Here is a 15,955-nt window from a genome sequence, read left to right as displayed (position 1 = left end):
AACCAGTGGATGAATGAGGTTAAAATGTTGTGCAAATCTTTAGAATTGGTTAAATGTGATTTGGTGCAACTTTTCTGGAGAGATGTACAGAACTGGCTACAGTCTAGAGAGGTTGATCTCCCACCCCTTACCATGAAGTTAATTAGGTTTGGTATTTGTCTGGAAAACAAAGAGTTGGATTTTTTTATTAATTTCTTGCTTTTTCTTGGAAAGTTTTTCATTCATAAATGTAGATGGTTTAAATCTAAACCCAACTTTAACCAGTGGATGAATGAGGTTAAAATGTTGTGCAAATCTTTAGAATTGGTTAAAAACAAGAAAGCTCTCAAATTGATTTCGTTTTTGGGGCATGCATAAACTAATGTAAAAAGCCCCTTTTGGTTTGTTTTATTTATTTCTTTTCTTCTTTATTATTATTGTTTGTCACTGGTTATGCTCAACCTAAGGCTGTTCACGTGTTGTTAGATTATGTGATGTGTTTATGTACCTTGTTTGTTTGTTGTAAATGGAAGCATAATAAAAGAAAAATATATATATATATATAAAAAAGATGCTGGTTGCGTTTTCATTGTCATAGGAAAAGATTGTACGTTCCCTAGTGGCCATCGAGAAAAAATGCATGTCATTTCAAACTGGTTTAGTGAAGGGAATGCTACAAAAATGCACAGCTTACATATTATTAGACATTTAAAAGAAGCTGTAAGGAGTCGTGAGAAAAATTTTCACGTTTTAATGGTCATTTTAGTCTTTTAGACTACCATAATAATACTATATTACGTCTTATATCTGCTTTCTCTCTCTGTGAGTAAATAATGAACATTTATTCTGCTTCATTGGATCCCCACCCTTGCTGTTCTGGTATGAATTACTTTCATTATAACTATAAAAAGTGTCTGAATAGGCTCAGCGTGCATAGGCCTATCAGTGGCTTTTTAGGCTTCTGTATATACAAAGACTAATAGCAGTAACACATTGTTGATATCATTAAAATTAAAGGTCCACTGGATTTACAAAGTAGTCCACTAAACTAAATGATCTTAAAACAAAGTGAAAAACTCTATTTATAGCCCAAGCCGACACCAGCCTAAACTGTCTGTCTCTCTGTGTCCTTAGGGAGTCTGTTCCATTGTTGTTCACCTCCTGTTTGGAAAGCCACATAATTGTGGAAACGTTTTGTAGCAAACTAACCTGTAATGCACACTGGTGAGGAGTATAGTGTGGGCTTGATTTCATCATGACATTGGAAGTCTTCCAGCCATCTTCAGAGGTTTTGACCTGGGTAGAAGCATTCTCATGGTTGGCCTATTGAGAAAGACTTAGCTGAAATGTTTTTCCTCATTACAAGTGCTTTTATGTGATGCATGCCATGAGCTGGCCTCAACAGGAAATACTGGGCTTGTTCTGATATGATACTGCATGCTTGTTCCCTCTGGTCGCTGAGAAATTCCTAACTTTCTGCTAGTATTTATAAACTCCGCCTCTCACATAAACCCCGCCCAATAACAAGTATGAACAGGCAAAGATTAAAAAAACAGATGAACTAGACAGAAGCTCTCACCCCTACGACGTTCAAACAACCTCCTGTTTGGAAAGCCACATAACTGTGGAAACGTTTTGTAGCAAACTAACCTGTAATGCACACTGGTGAGGAGTATAGTGTGGGCTTGATTTCATCATGACATTGGAAGTCTTCCAGCCATCTTCAGAGGTTTTGACCTGGGTGGAAGCATTCTCATGGTTGGCCTATTGAGAAAGACTTAGCTGAAATGTTTTTCCTCATTACAAGTGCTTTTATGTGATGCATGCCATGAGCTGGCCTCAACAGGAAATACTGGGCTTGTTCTGATATGATACTGCATGCTTGTTCCCTCTGGTCGCTGAGAAATTCCTAACTTTCTGCTAGTATTTATAAACTCCGCCTCTCACATAAACCCCGCCCAATAACAAGTATGAACAGGCAAAGATTAAAAAAACAGATGAAGCTCTCACCCCTACGACGTTCAAACAGACGCTGCCCTTTGCAGAACAACACAGGAGAACCTGAGGAACTATGGGTTTATTTCTACTTATGTTTACAATGAGAACTTCAAGACCTCTAAGGTAAGGGGTTCTCTGGTCAAATCTCTGAGGATCCTGGCGGAGTGACAGTCTTTAGTCAACCCTAGTCTTTTTATTCGCCCCATTCGTCTGGTTGAAGTCATGGCTCTCACTTTGTGGCAGTACCAGTTTCGAATAATCATGTTAGGAGACTCCACAGTGGGCAAATCATCCTTGTTGAAGCGTTACACAGAAGATCTGTTTCTGGAGTGCATCAACCAAACAGTCGGAGTGGACTTCTATGTACACTTCCTAGAGGTGGAACCTGGGGTGAGGGTTAAACTTCAGTTCTGGGATACAGCTGGTCAAGAGAGGTTTAGGTAAGTCCAAACATTTCAACTGTTCTACCATGGATTGAACAAATAGTGTTCTCCCAAATCAAATACCTAAGGTCGGGGTGTCCAATCCTGCTACCGGAGGGCCAATGTCCTGAAAAGTTTAGCTCCAACTCGCCCCAACACACCTGTCTGTTTCTTGTAATCCTGAAGACCTTGATTACCATGTGTGTTTATTTGGGGTTAAAGCTAAACTGTGCAGAAAAGTGTCCCTACAGAAGCAAGATTGGACAGTCCTGTTTAAGTTGAACAATCAACAACAAGAAGGACTATTTTCCCCTTAAAGTAACTTCTGTATGTTTATTCATAAGCTCAGCGTCTAAAAACAGTTTGAAGAAGTTGCCTTGCTTCTGAAAAACAGGATTGTGAAACATATTTGTGAAACAAATATTTGCATGATACTTCCAGGAAGTATTTTGTCAGTCTACACTAAAAATGGATTCACTGTCAGGCCTGGCTCCACGGGTGGGTGTTTTGGTCTTGATCCACTTAATTGGCCCACCCTGGCAATCATGCCAACTGTTCAGCCCACCCGGAGAGAACTATGGTCCATCTGACTTCTTAGAGCTCGAGTTGGGCCTGTTTTCAAGGGTATACATGGATGACTTTAAACAGACAGCTCACCAAAATGTGAAACTTATGTCATCATTTACTCACCCTCATGTCATTCCAAAGTCTCGTGGGAGGCAAGCCTTGTGACGAGGTGAAGGAGGCAAATAAAATACATTATTTGTTTTAAGGTATCATGGTACCAGTTCACTCATTTTACTACACTCTTAATAATAAAGGTTCCAAAAGAATGTTTTTGACAGCAAATTCATATTATATAAGAACCATTTTGGGTTCCCCAAAGAACATTTCAGTGAACAGTTCCATTGTTTTCTTAGTGTGAAGAATTTTTTTTTCCTATAGACCCTTTTGTGCAATGGAAAGGTTCCATGTATGTTTAAAGTTTCGTTATTTAATGCTATTTGAGGATAATAAATAATAAGAAATGACATTTCTGCCACAGTTCATGTAAGAATTTATTGCTGATTTTACGTTATTTAAATGTGAGTTTGACAAGCAGTTTTTGCAATTTTAGCATTTCCCCATTCAAGTAAAAAGGAGTTGGTCTTGCATGCCTGAAATAGTTGGAGGGCATTGCATTTATAAATGCAGAGTGAACTGACTTACCTTTAAAAGGACCTTGGAATGATACAGATTATCCAATGAGAAAGAACATAAGAGCAATTGGATTTTATCCATCGGAAATTGATTGTTTTGAAAAAAGAAGTCGTTATGTACTAAAATAGAGCCATAATGTAATACAATGTATAAACAGATTATTGATTATCATAGTAAAGAGGTAAAAAAATAACCCTAAAACTATGGTATGTTTCAGGTCTGTGACTCGCTCCTACTACCGTAACTCAATCGGAGGTCTTCTGGTGTTCGATCTGGGCAACCGCAAATCTTTCGAAAAAGTGCAGCAGTGGTATGCAGAGGTGTGCGAACGTGTACAACCCTACACTGTGCTCTTTGTGCTGGTGGGACACAAAAGTGACCAGGTCAAAGCTGGGGAGCGAGCCGTGGACCGAACTGAGGCAGAAAAGCTTGCAAGCCAATTGGGAGCACCGTACATCGAGGCCTCAGCCAAAACAGGTCACAATGTGAAAGAGGCCTTTGAACTCTTGACCCAGCGGGTTTATCAGGGCTTAAAATGTGGAGAGATCCAGTTGCGTGATGGGTGGGATGGAGTCAAGAGCTCAGCACTTACAGCCCAAACACTCGAGAGGAAACAAAACAATGAAGCCGCTGAGAAAAACAAGAGCTGTGCTTGTTAACTTACAATATGTGGTTCTCGCAACCTTTGAGTGCAGATCATCAAATAGGACGGATCGGTCTGACGTTGCCAAATATACATAAAAGCAAATGTCAAGGTCTTTCAGATTGTAGGTATGAAATTTGATCATCAGCCGGAACTTTCATAACAGCATGGATAATTTGTGCTTATCTGCAAGTTTTCAGCATTTGCAAACCACACTGAAACTCTTGTTTAATGGCATATACATACATGTGTACATTTGATTTCCAGTTGTTTGTTCAAATTTCTGGACTCAACTTTGGATAAAGGTGTCTTTAGTAGTGTGGCAACAATGTTACGGCATCAGTTGAATATTTTAACTGCTATTCATCCAATTACGTTCATTGCCATGCATTTGGCCACATATTTCCATAAACATGGTTGTATATTTGCTGATACAGAAAGGGCTGCCTGAAATTTATAGCTCTGCCTGTAATTCATAATTGCACGTGATTCTGGAGGTATGAAAGATGTAGAAGTAATTAACTAAAATATTACATTTACACACAATGGGAGTTTAGATATTCATTTGCCACAGTCTAGACACAATGCCGAAATAGTTTGTTAATTGTTATTTCTGAAATTATGTCCAACACAACCCGAGTGAGAATTTCAGTGAGAATAAATCACAATAAGTCTTTTTTATTCATGAAAAACAAGAGACTTGAGTTGAATTACTGAAATAAATGAACTTTTCCACAACATTCAAATTTATTGAGATGCACCTGAACATGGATGCATTGCTGAAACAGTTTATGTTAGTTGTAATTTATGAAATGATGTCCCACAAAAGCTGAGTGAGTTCAGTCTGAATAAATCACAATTAGTTGTTTTTTATTCATGAAAAACAAGAGACTGTAAAACACTGTGATACATGGCAAAAAAAAAAAGTTTATACTCCGTTTAACTCCACAGAAATGTTCAAATCTGCCCACAAACCCACAGCAGAAGGGGTTTATGCACCATTTCCTATACATCACACATATATCACTCTCTAACCAATTAGCCAATCTGCATTATGTCACTAGTTCCAATGCAATTAATTAAATAGGGAAGTGGTATTTATTTCTCTGGTAAAAGTGACTGCTTACCTTTAGAAAGTCACACACTAAAGATTTCCTCTATAGTACTAAATATTACTTAAGTGATGAGTTCTATAACACCGAACACTATGAACAAATCAGACACATGGTGATTGTAATTGTGCATAGCTATTAATGCTAGCTGAGCAAAAGTTGTGTGACTGCATGACGGGTCAGCTATACATGAAATATGAATGAAAATGTGGTTTGTGGGAGAAACAATAAACAATTGATGTTTTTCACAGGAGTCTGTGAGATTCTATAATATAATAAACCCCAGTATAGCACCAAGCCAGAGACTAAAGTGCCCAAATAAAATGTTCACATGGTGGTTTTAACATCACTTAACGTCACTTCCTACGCGAAATGTCAACAGAACCGTACTGTAAATAGTTCAACGCATTCTGCCTCTCTGATTAACATAACATATATAGGTTCAATCCCTCTCCATTTCCAAAACTTGCAGGAAAAAAAAATGTTTGTTGGTGCTTCCAATCTTGCTACTTTTTGGTTGTTTTGCGGATCAATGCCATTCTCTGAAAGAAAAGAAAACGATATTTCGATATGCAAGTCATTTGTTTTTCATAATATCAGTTGAAGTGCACGAGAACGATAGCTGACCTGTTTGTGAGCTTCTGTGGTGCAAGCCTTCTTATACGGTCGGATCTCATCTGAGCCAAAACCAGGAATCCACATGTTCCACTGTCGTTCTGTAATACAATGTTGGATTATGGACTATATTAACACAGTTCTTCAGATAGACATTCAAACAGTCTGCAATTGGCCTTGATTTAACCATTTATAAGGTACATAATGTAAACTGTTATTTTTATTTTCTATAATATTAATGGTAATAAATTAAAATGTAAAAACACCAAGTTCAACATAGAGGGACACATTAAAGTTAAAGTGAGTTCACTTCCAGAATAAAAATGTCCTGATAATTTACTCACCCCCGTGTCATCCAAGATGTTCAAATCTTTCGGTCTTCAGTCGCAAAGAAATGTAGTTTTTTGAGGAAAACATTCCAGGATATTTCTCCATATAATAATCTATATAAGGAATAATGGCCTTATCTAGTGGAAAAAAATAAAAATGTATATACTTTTGAACCACAAATGCTCATCTTGCACAAGCTCCACGATGTGTGTCCGCAAATTCACGCATTACGTAATCACACTGGAAAGGTCATGCGCGGTTAGCACTTTGTCTGTGTACTCCGGTTCAAAAAGGTAGGGTAGGGCGAAAAACTCCATCTCATTTTCTCCTCCAACATCAAAATCATTTTTGCACGTTCGCTTTGTAAGCACTTCCATCTACGTCACGTGTGACCTTTCCAACGTGACTACGTAATGCGTGAGGTCAAGCTAGTGTAAGACGAGCATTTGTGGTTAAAAAGTATATACATTTTTATTTGTTTAAGAAAATGACAGATCGTTTCGCTAGATAAGACCCTTATTCCTCGGCTGGGATCGCGTTGAAGCTGCATTGAAACCGCAATTTGGACCTTCAACCCGTTGGCCACCATTGAAGTCTATTATATGAAGAAAAATCCTGGAATGTTTTCCTCAAAATCCTTAACTTCTTTGCGACTAAAGAAAGACACAAACATCTTGGATGACATGGGGGTGTGTAAATTAGCAGGACATTTTTTTTCTGGAAGTGAACTAATCCTTTAAAATGAAAATGTGTGTATTTATTTAAATTCATAAAAAAAGCACTCAAACCACTGAGAATTGTATATGCAAGACCCTCACCCAGGTGTAGCTGGACATCTTTCACTTCAAGAGTGTTTGACTTCCTGTGTCGGGAGAGTTGGCACGCCGCGGTCACCACACTCTCAATGAAGTCATCGGCAATCTGCAAGAGCATCTGAAGGGAAGGGAAATGACTCGTATCAACAGAATATAGTAACACTACTTGGGGTAGGGTTTGGTAAGATTTTGGCTGTTTTAGGACGAAGTCTCTCGTACTCAGAGACTGCATTTATTTGATACAGTAAAAATAGTAATATTGTAAAATATTTTTCTGCTTAAAGGGGTCCTTGATTATGATTTCACTTTTTAAAATTAGTTAAGTGTGTAATGTTTCTGTTTGAGCATAAACAACATCTGCAAAGTTACGATGCTCAAACTTCAATGCAACGGGAGATATTTTGCATCCTTGTTGAAAAAACGTATTATAATGATAAATAATAAAAAAATATAAAGTAATGCTCTAATTTTTAATGTTCAAAATGGATAACTAAGGAACCATATCAATAATAAGAGTAATACGTACCTCCTCCACATCTTCATCGAGTTGCTCATTAGGGTCAATTTCTCTCACAAGATCCTGCAGTTTCTTCTTACTAAGCACCTGTGCGGAGGATATTAGATCATAAATGTAACAAATACAAATAGAGGCAAAGTCTAAAACATTTGAATTGCTTGCGGTCTCACCTGAGTGCCTTCAGGGCTCAGTCTCCCTGCAGGTCCAGGGGTGCCTGGAACTTTCCCGGGGACGACGGTGCTGTTGGCCATGTTGGTGGAGATGGGTGGTGTTGAAGAGGCTTCTGCTTTCACAACAGTGAAGAAGTTAGAGCGACTAGTCTGTGGTGGGTACTGGGTCATACTATGCTAGTCAAGAGATATCTGTCACGAGCCTCTTCAAAACCAGAGGTATGTTCAGCTGCAAAAACATTAAAAAAAAGTGTAAGTATTCATAAATATTTTAGAGTCACTCAATACACAGCTCACTAGGAAAAACATCACAGAACTGTCATCTGCTCTACAGACTAATGACTTTAGCTTTTTAGCTTCGCTGATGTTTTCTGACATTATCAGCTTAAACTACCGGGGCAAAAGCGGATGTAATACTGATATTAGTAAATGTAGTAATGTAAATTAACAAATAAATCATGTTTTGTCTGAATGTTTTCGCGGTTGCTATAATTCATCACCACATATATCAATTTCAGCTTAGCATATTAGCAGCTATCATGTAAACATTTGTGTCAATCCACGTCTCGCGATGCTTTCCTTTTGTTTTATATAATCCTGTCAGGTGATGAATTAGTGTAGTACCTGATCCAAATAATTCTGTATTATCTTCCCATCTTCAACATTTATAAACTGGAAATATTCAAAAGCCCATATAAGTTGATGATGTTATTCCTTCTACAGGCGCCTCTTCCGACTGGCGAACGGAGCTCTGGTGAATTATCGCGAGATCTCCGGGAATGGGGAATTCTGGGTGGTACTGCACTCCGACAAAATAAGTGTGATCTGTCGTGACAGAAGAAACAAGCTGAAGCAAATACAGACTATTTCTCCAGACAGGTTCAGATATTGGAGAATATCTGACCTTCAAGTTCAATGATCTCCATTCGCTCCCCTTCCAGGTCCTGACCCACAAATCGAAAACCTCTATCCTCAAAGTGGTGCTTCAATTCTGGATTCACCTAGAAAAATCCAAAAGAAACTCATTAACTTTTGTTAAGGGGAGGGCTTTTGTTAATATTAGGAAGTTATTTTGTTAATATTAAGTGAACCTCAAAGCGATGTCGATGCCTTTCGTCCACATATTCAGCATCTCCATACAGCTTTCCTACAACAAAACAATTCAAATATCATTCAAATCTAAAACCTTTAAATACAGTACCAGTTTTTAATTTTGTGATAAGTGACTTTAAGGTTACTGTGGCACAAAATATCACAACTTACGAAGAACGCTGGAGGTGCTTTTGAACAAAGTGCGTCTTTTTCCCAACCGCATGGTTCCTCCCAACTGCCCAGGATTGTGCTCGGGCATTTCAATCACCTGATAACACAAACACATCTCATCACACCACAAGAAAAATAATCATAATGCAGATATGCTAATTTGTTTTACCAAAACATTACCTACCACTGGATGTTTTGTTTCAGGGTCAAATTCTGTAGAATTGGCATCTGTTAAGAGGAATGAAGTTCAAATAAAAACACTTTAAAAGCATGTGCGAAGTTTGATTTAAAAGAAATATCATAAAATCTGGTATGGGTGTTCTTACCTTCCCAGCCAAGTACATTACGAGCAAATTCACATACTGCCAGCTGCATCCCCAAACAAACACCTGCCAAACGAGATTTAGATTGATTTCAAATGTAACACTACATAACACTGCCAGTTTTCAGGATTGTGCTCGGGCATTTCAATCACCTGATAACACAAACACATCTCATCACACCACAAGAAAAATAATCATAATGCAGATATGCTAATTTGTTTTACCAAAACATTACCTACCACTGGATGTTTTGTTTCAGGGTCAAATTCTGTAGAATTGGCATCTGTTAAGAGGAATGAAGTTCAAATAAAAACACTTTAAAAGCATGTGCGAAGTTTGATTTAAAAGAAATATCATAAAATCTGGTATGGGTGTTCTTACCTTCCCAGCCAAGTACATTACGAGCAAATTCACATACTGCCAGCTGCATCCCCAAACAAACACCTGCCAAACGAGATTTAGATTGATTTCAAATGTAACCACAGGCATGCTGTCAAAATAACACTACATAACACTGCCAGTTTTTTGAATAGAATTTGTTACCTAAAAATGGCTTTTTCTGTCTCCTCGCCCAGTTAATGGCTTGGATTTTTCCCTCAGTGCCTCGCACACCAAAGCCTCCAGGAACAAGAACCCCACTAATAGCCCATTGAAATAATCAAATAAACATTCGATCAATAAATATTCAAAGTGAATGGCAGTTTGTAAACTATTGTACATCCATAATGTGACATATGCTGTGCTGCTTAATATTTTTGTGAAAACCATGATACATTTTCAAGAATCTTTGATAAATAGAAAAGCAGGACCTGTTTTTATCCATCGAGTATTGATTACACTGAAAAAGTGGAGCGTTATATGCCAGAATGAAGCCAGAACAAATTAAAGTTAGCTATTTGGATATTGGTTAACGTTATCCAAGAGCCCACAGAGCTGAAATAACACCATCTGAATAAAACGTATAATTGAAATGTTCTCTGTTGATGGACAAAACAGAGTTTATGTTGTTAGTCACATTGGTTTCCGGTGTTTTTGAGGGTACACTCACTCAGCCCTGCAGAGCTTCTGCCAGGCCTCATGGTACTTCACCGGCTCCTCCTGCAACGCTGCTGGCTCCAGGTCTGCCGAATCAATGTACTGAAATGAAGGCATTTATTTATCACTCATTAAGCATTTATTTGACCAAAAATACAGTAATATTGTGAAATATGCAAAAATTCCAATTAAATTCGAAAGACACTCTCAGATGTGGCAAAACTATCACCTTCATCATAAAAGCACAGAAAACTGCTACTAGTTCCTCTGGCATTCCTTACCTTGACCTCTAGCTTATAGTTGATGGCGAGAGCAGAGTGCTCCAGTGCTTTAATAACAGAGGCATACGAATCTGACAGCTTGGTGTACTTGCCTACTAAAGCAATGGAGGTGTGCTCCAGCAGTCGGTCAGACCTATGAAACAAGGACAGACTGTTCAAAACAGCTATACCAAACTTGGAATTTTTTGCAAGAATGCAATTTTTGCAGTTTCTGTTAGGCGGATCCAAACAGTACAAACCGGTCTGACATCTCCTTCCATTTTGTGAGCATTGTGCGAGGTCTCATTTCAATGAGCAAGTTCAGCCTGCCACAGAAATAGTCAACTATACCCTGATCCTCCAGGAGTAAAGGTACTCTGTAGATGGAAGACACATCATGTATGCAGATCACCTGTTCAGGTTCTACATGGCAAAACATGGAGATCTTCTCTTTCACAGCAGTGTCCAATGGAGTTGAGCAACGACAAACAATCTGCAAACAAAAACAACAAATTCTCAGAAGCACAAAAAAAAAAAAACCTAAGAACTGGAGTGAGTTCACTTGGACTGGCTCTTTATAGCATATGATAGAGAGAAGAGACTGACTAGATCAGGTGACAGGCCAAGTCCACGAAGCTCCCGAACACTATTCTGTGTAGGTTTGGTCTTCTGTTCTCCTGTTGAATTGGGCTGAAAACACATCCAAAGACCATACAAGTTTTTTTTTTTAACTACAAATATTGAAATATAACTATTAGTAAAAAAAAACAATAAAAGTGATTGTTTCCTACCTGAGGTACCAGACTGACATGGATGTTACAAAAATTCTCTCGTTTCACTTTAAACTGAAACTGTCTAAAAGCTTCAATGAAAGGCATACTCTCAATATCTCCGACTGTACCTCCAAGCTGTGTGGGGGGGGAAAAATTGTAATTTAATTTAATTTTAATTATATTATAATGTATTTATGTTAAAACCTATATTAATATCTATATCAAAATGTAATGATACTTTTTTCTTTCACTCCCTCACCTCCCCCTCCCCGCCCCCCGGGGGGGGGGGGGGGGGGGGGGGATTATAAATAAATTGTATTTTATTATATTATCATTTATTTATGTTAAAAGTCTATATTATATATTATAGTAAAATGTAGTTATACATTTTATTTTTTAAATTTTAACTCTGACAATGGTGTAAAAAAGCATGCAAAGCTTGCAGATCTACAGTATAATCCAGAATTATTAAACCTAACATTCCAGCTAAACTATATAACCTAAGCGGTAATGGAGCTTAAAAATGCCCTTTTTTGTCATTATTGAATGCATTTTACGTGAATACATAATAACTGTTGTTCTGTCCTTGGTAGAAAAATATTCAAATGTTTCCTCAAAATGTACAGCACAAAAAAGATATACCTCAATGACACAGACTTCTGGTTCAATACCATCATCGTCCACCGAGACCTTAGCCTGCCGCATGACCCATTCCTGAATAGCATCGGTAATGTGTGGTACCACTGTGAGAAATTATTCATATTCAGCTTAGTGACACCATATTTTCCATTATGTATCCTCCTCATTGTATCAAAGGTATCATGGGTTACACAAATATATTAAGCAGTACACTATTTTCAACATTTATAATAAGAAATGCATCAAAACATCATATTAGAATGATGTATGGTGAGCAACAGATGCTTCAACCTTTGTAATACAATCAGAAGAGGATATACAAAGTAACTAAGGCTGGGTGCTGTCAAATACTTCAAGGTGCAGTAAACATCACGGTACATCTGTCACGATACAATGTATTGCATTGCAATTTCTTCAATGCAGTACTGTTAGAAAAACAATTGCAATATACTGATATATACACTACTGTTCAAAAGTTTGGGGTCTGTACATTTTTATAAAGAAATTAATACTTTTATTTAAAAAAGGAACCAACTGATCAAAAGTGACAGTAAAGACATTTTCAATGTTATGAAAGACTTCTTTTTTTTATTAAATGCTGTTCTTTTGAACTTTCTATTCATCAAAGAATCCTGAGGAGAAGAAAAAAAGGTATCATGGGTTACACAAATATATTAAGCAGTACACTATTTTCAACATTTATAATAAGAAATCATATTAGAATGATTTCTGAAGGATCATGTGACACTGAAGACCGAAGACATGGCTGTTGAAAATTCAGCTTTGCCATCACAGGAATAAATTACTTATAAAACAAAAATGTGTTCAAACAGAAACAATTATTCTAAATTGTATTAATAATATTTCACACTATTACTGTTTTACTACATTTTTGATCAAATAAATGCAGCTTTAGTGGGGATAAGAGGACAAATAAAAACAACCAAAAATTACCGACCCCAAATATTTGAATGGTAGTGTATGGTATGGCTGTATAGGCACAGATACAATGCAAACTGAATATAACAGAATGCACAAAAATATAGTCCAAGTCTATTTTAGGCTCAAACTCCTCATGCCACATTTCATATTTATGTTCAAATCCTCGTGACATTGTGTAGCTCACCTTGTACAGTTTTGCCCAAGTAATCCCCTCTCCTCTCCTTGTTTATAACAGACTGATAGATCTTCCCCGTGGTCAAATTGTTGTCCCTGGTTAGCCGGATGTCCAGAAAACGCTCATAGTTCCCTAAATCCAAGTCAACCTCACCACCATCATCCAGCACAAACACTTCACCTGTTAAACAGAGCGTCAGAGAGATTGACAGTGGCATGCAGACACAGGTAGAACAAAAGACAGCTGTCAGAGCCATCAGGACGTTATGCTCTATATATGCTGTAGGACAAATTAATGAATAACCAATTTGCAAAACAAATATCTCATGTAGCAGTTCATATTTCTGTATCGTCAACATAAAAATTCAAATGAGGCCAATTTCTTTAAAGTAGCCTGCACTTACCATGTTCATAGGGAGAGAAAGTGCCTGCATCGATGTTGATGTAGGGGTCGATTTTGATAGCAGTGACATGCAGGCCACATGATTTGAGTATAGTGCCCACACTGCTGGCTATGATGCCTTTACCTATGCCAGATATCACACCGCCTGTCACCAGTATGTACTTCATTATTCAACAGCGTCTATCAGTACAAGAAAGATGATGATGCTTATTTCAACAATGATGTAATACAACGTAACAATCAGCCACAAAACAATTCTGTTGGATATCTAAACAGAATAACAAATGTAAGTGGATCGATAACTATTTGGTTTGACTGTTATTCAAAAACACATAGAAATGCAACTCCTTGAATACACCTCTTCTATGATGAACAAGTCAAAAATGTTGAATAATTTAAAAACATTTTTTTATTACATTAATACTTTTATAAATATTTTGATAAAAATGACTCGTTTTAGTAGCTGTCTAGAGATTGTACAAACGAAAAAGTCTTACTTTTATTGAATAATTTGAGCATAAACTCAAATATAAATCGTTCATAACCCTCAGAACACGTAATAGTTTTAGCATATTTCTATTACTATTTTTGCTTAAAATATTATAAATACAAATAAGAAATCCATCAACAAATGACTCTTACAGGATGTTTTTATAGTACAATGCCTTCTTATGTCAAAAGATCAAGGGAATCAAAAATCCTTTGAAAAGGTACAAGCACTTTGTGCTTTTTAACACTTGACTTTTTGTATCATTAAATGCATTTTTTGTTGAAAATGGTATTAATCCATTTTGAACGTGTGAAGCTAACTTAGATATAAAGATTCAACCTGGCCCATGTGTTTTAAACTCATGTTTTAAAGACTTCTCCTTTTCATTAAGTTACCTGAAACGCAAACAACAAAAACCAAGCTATCAATCCAAGAAAGTGACACTGGCACAAGTAAATCATTAATAACATCGTTGGTGGAAAAGCAGACAATAGCACTAAACATACATTTATAATGATCATGCCAAATTCTGCAACACCCAAGCAGATGATGTTAAGAAAGGACAAACTGTACACCATGATGACCTTGTAAACAAAAGCAAAATAAGCCAAAGCATCATTGACTAAAGCGTCTCTAGCATATAAAGTCTACATGCTATGACCAGAGCGTTTCATAGTGTCTTTTAATAATAGGCTCATAACTGAAACCCACTAGAGACCCTAAGTTAGTAGATTACATAACATTGCAGTGAACTTCCATGTTGGTACAAATGACTAGCGAGGTACAATGCAGAAATTGAACGTAAAATTAATGTTTAACGGTACCTGAACCCGTGCCGTTCAAATATCTAAAAACCGTAGATTAAAAAAATCAATCGATCGAGTGTAAACGAGCCATCTTGACGACACGTTTGTTTGGGTGTCAGCGAAATGCGGCAAAGCGCCACAACAACACGTGGTGTGGGAGCCAATGCTGAGTTCTGCTAACTCTAGCTATGCCACTCTCAGTTGCACTGACAGAATGAGCGTTATTAGAACCAAAGTCCCTTTATTCTATAGTCTTTGTTATAACATAGAATGAACACGTTGTGTTAACAATGTATTGCGACATTTTATAGCATCATTTCTGTATAAACCGCATTACATCGATGTAGTCTATTTATTTTTAAATGTTTACATACGGCTACTGTTACCTTCTCAGAATAAAACGTGTAAATGGAGGAATGGGCTCACATTTCACCACTGCCAGTTTGCAGTGCGGTTTATTTAAAATGTTGTATTGATATAGATAGATACACATGTATAAAATTCAAGTATTAGTATTATCAATGCATAACTGCAATGTGAATCACCCAAATGAGAATGCACGGAGCGCTATTTATTTAGAACTTCCGGATAAAGATAAGCCAGCTCATAATCTTCCGGTGAAGCTCATTTTATATATGTGCTAGAGACTAAAATCTTATAACATTTTAAAGCCTTTATTATTTCTCATCAGTAAAGTTCACTTTCTTAAAGGTTCACTTTTCATTCATGTTTTAGGCTTCTCTTTATTGTAATATCTTAGACATCTGTCAATTAGTGATGAAAAAAATGACTGGTGGAAACAACAGGAGACCGTGCTACTGCGACTGTCAAGAGCGGCACGACGGTGTTTAGTGTCCCGCAGCAGCAGTATGTATGGTGCGTGCCGTCAGCGCAGCTGAACAGTTCTGCTTCAAATGCACGCTAGGCTTAAGCTTGCCGCAAAGCACCGGCAAACGTTTCGTTAAGTAGTCATTTAAAGCTTTCTATAGATATATTTATCGTGTCTGTGAGGCGTGTATTCGCTGAGTTTCGGTTCATTTTTGAGA

General features: G+C 37.3%; 3 protein-coding genes across 3 annotated transcripts; 1 reads left to right on the top strand and 2 right to left on the bottom strand.

The window, feature by feature from the left end:
• Window positions 1-1,998: 1,998 nt before the first annotated feature.
• LOC107566931 (ras-related protein Rab-39B-like) lies at window positions 1,999-5,634 on the top strand. The gene is made up of 2 exons (XM_016252507.1): window positions 1,999-2,417; window positions 3,817-5,634. The coding sequence occupies exons 1-2, from the start codon at window positions 2,200-2,202 to the stop codon at window positions 4,256-4,258; spliced, it is 660 nt and encodes a 219-aa protein (XP_016107993.1). The 5' UTR covers window positions 1,999-2,199; the 3' UTR covers window positions 4,259-5,634.
• On the bottom strand, window positions 5,143-8,579 carry LOC107566933 (transcription initiation factor TFIID subunit 12-like). The gene is made up of 6 exons (XM_016252510.1): window positions 8,426-8,579; window positions 7,802-8,030; window positions 7,641-7,718; window positions 7,118-7,232; window positions 5,982-6,070; window positions 5,143-5,896 (listed from the first exon to the last, which is right to left on the bottom strand). Exons 2-6 carry the CDS (start codon window positions 7,970-7,972, stop codon window positions 5,861-5,863), a joined length of 489 nt encoding a protein of 162 aa, XP_016107996.1. The 5' UTR covers window positions 7,973-8,030; window positions 8,426-8,579; the 3' UTR covers window positions 5,143-5,860.
• On the bottom strand, window positions 8,484-15,094 carry LOC107566927 (CTP synthase 1-like). The gene is made up of 16 exons (XM_016252504.1): window positions 14,928-15,094; window positions 13,615-13,793; window positions 13,221-13,391; window positions 12,098-12,198; window positions 11,474-11,590; window positions 11,289-11,372; window positions 10,943-11,175; window positions 10,704-10,836; window positions 10,436-10,524; window positions 9,931-10,025; window positions 9,769-9,831; window positions 9,627-9,670; window positions 9,065-9,161; window positions 8,893-8,948; window positions 8,706-8,802; window positions 8,484-8,626 (listed from the first exon to the last, which is right to left on the bottom strand). Exons 2-16 carry the CDS (start codon window positions 13,778-13,780, stop codon window positions 8,484-8,486), a joined length of 1,689 nt encoding a protein of 562 aa, XP_016107990.1. The 5' UTR covers window positions 13,781-13,793; window positions 14,928-15,094.
• Window positions 15,095-15,955: the final 861 nt, after the last annotated feature.

Source organism: Sinocyclocheilus grahami, unplaced genomic scaffold, assembly GCF_001515645.1.
Source record: "Sinocyclocheilus grahami isolate Dianchi unplaced genomic scaffold, SAMN03320097.WGS_v1.1 scaffold1114.1, whole genome shotgun sequence".
Lineage (NCBI taxonomy): Eukaryota > Metazoa > Chordata > Actinopteri > Cypriniformes > Cyprinidae > Sinocyclocheilus > Sinocyclocheilus grahami.
Note: the sequence above shows the minus strand (reverse complement) of the source record. Positions and strands in the feature narration are given on the sequence as shown.

Coding starts and splice junctions, on each gene's coding strand:
- LOC107566931 (XM_016252507.1), top strand. CDS start 2,200: ATGGCTCTCACTTTGTGGCAGTACCAGTTTCGAATAATCATGTTAGGA. Junction 2,418..3,816: donor GCTGGTCAAGAGAGGTTTAG/GTAAGTCCAAAC, acceptor GGTATGTTTCAG/GTCTGTGACTCGCTCCTACT.
- LOC107566927 (XM_016252504.1), bottom strand. CDS start 13,780: ATGAAGTACATACTGGTGACAGGCGGTGTGATATCTGGCATAGGTAAA. Junction 11,591..12,097: donor CAGAAGTCTGTGTCATTGAG/GTATATCTTTTT, acceptor CCCCCCACACAG/CTTGGAGGTACAGTCGGAGA. Junction 10,525..10,703: donor ACTATAAGCTAGAGGTCAAG/GTAAGGAATGCC, acceptor CCTTCATTTCAG/TACATTGATTCGGCAGACCT.
- LOC107566933 (XM_016252510.1), bottom strand. CDS start 7,972: ATGACCCAGTACCCACCACAGACTAGTCGCTCTAACTTCTTCACTGTT. Junction 7,233..7,640: donor TCGATGAAGATGTGGAGGAG/GTACGTATTACT, acceptor CCTTCCCTTCAG/ATGCTCTTGCAGATTGCCGA. Junction 6,071..7,117: donor AGATGTCCAGCTACACCTGG/GTGAGGGTCTTG, acceptor ATTGTATTACAG/AACGACAGTGGAACATGTGG.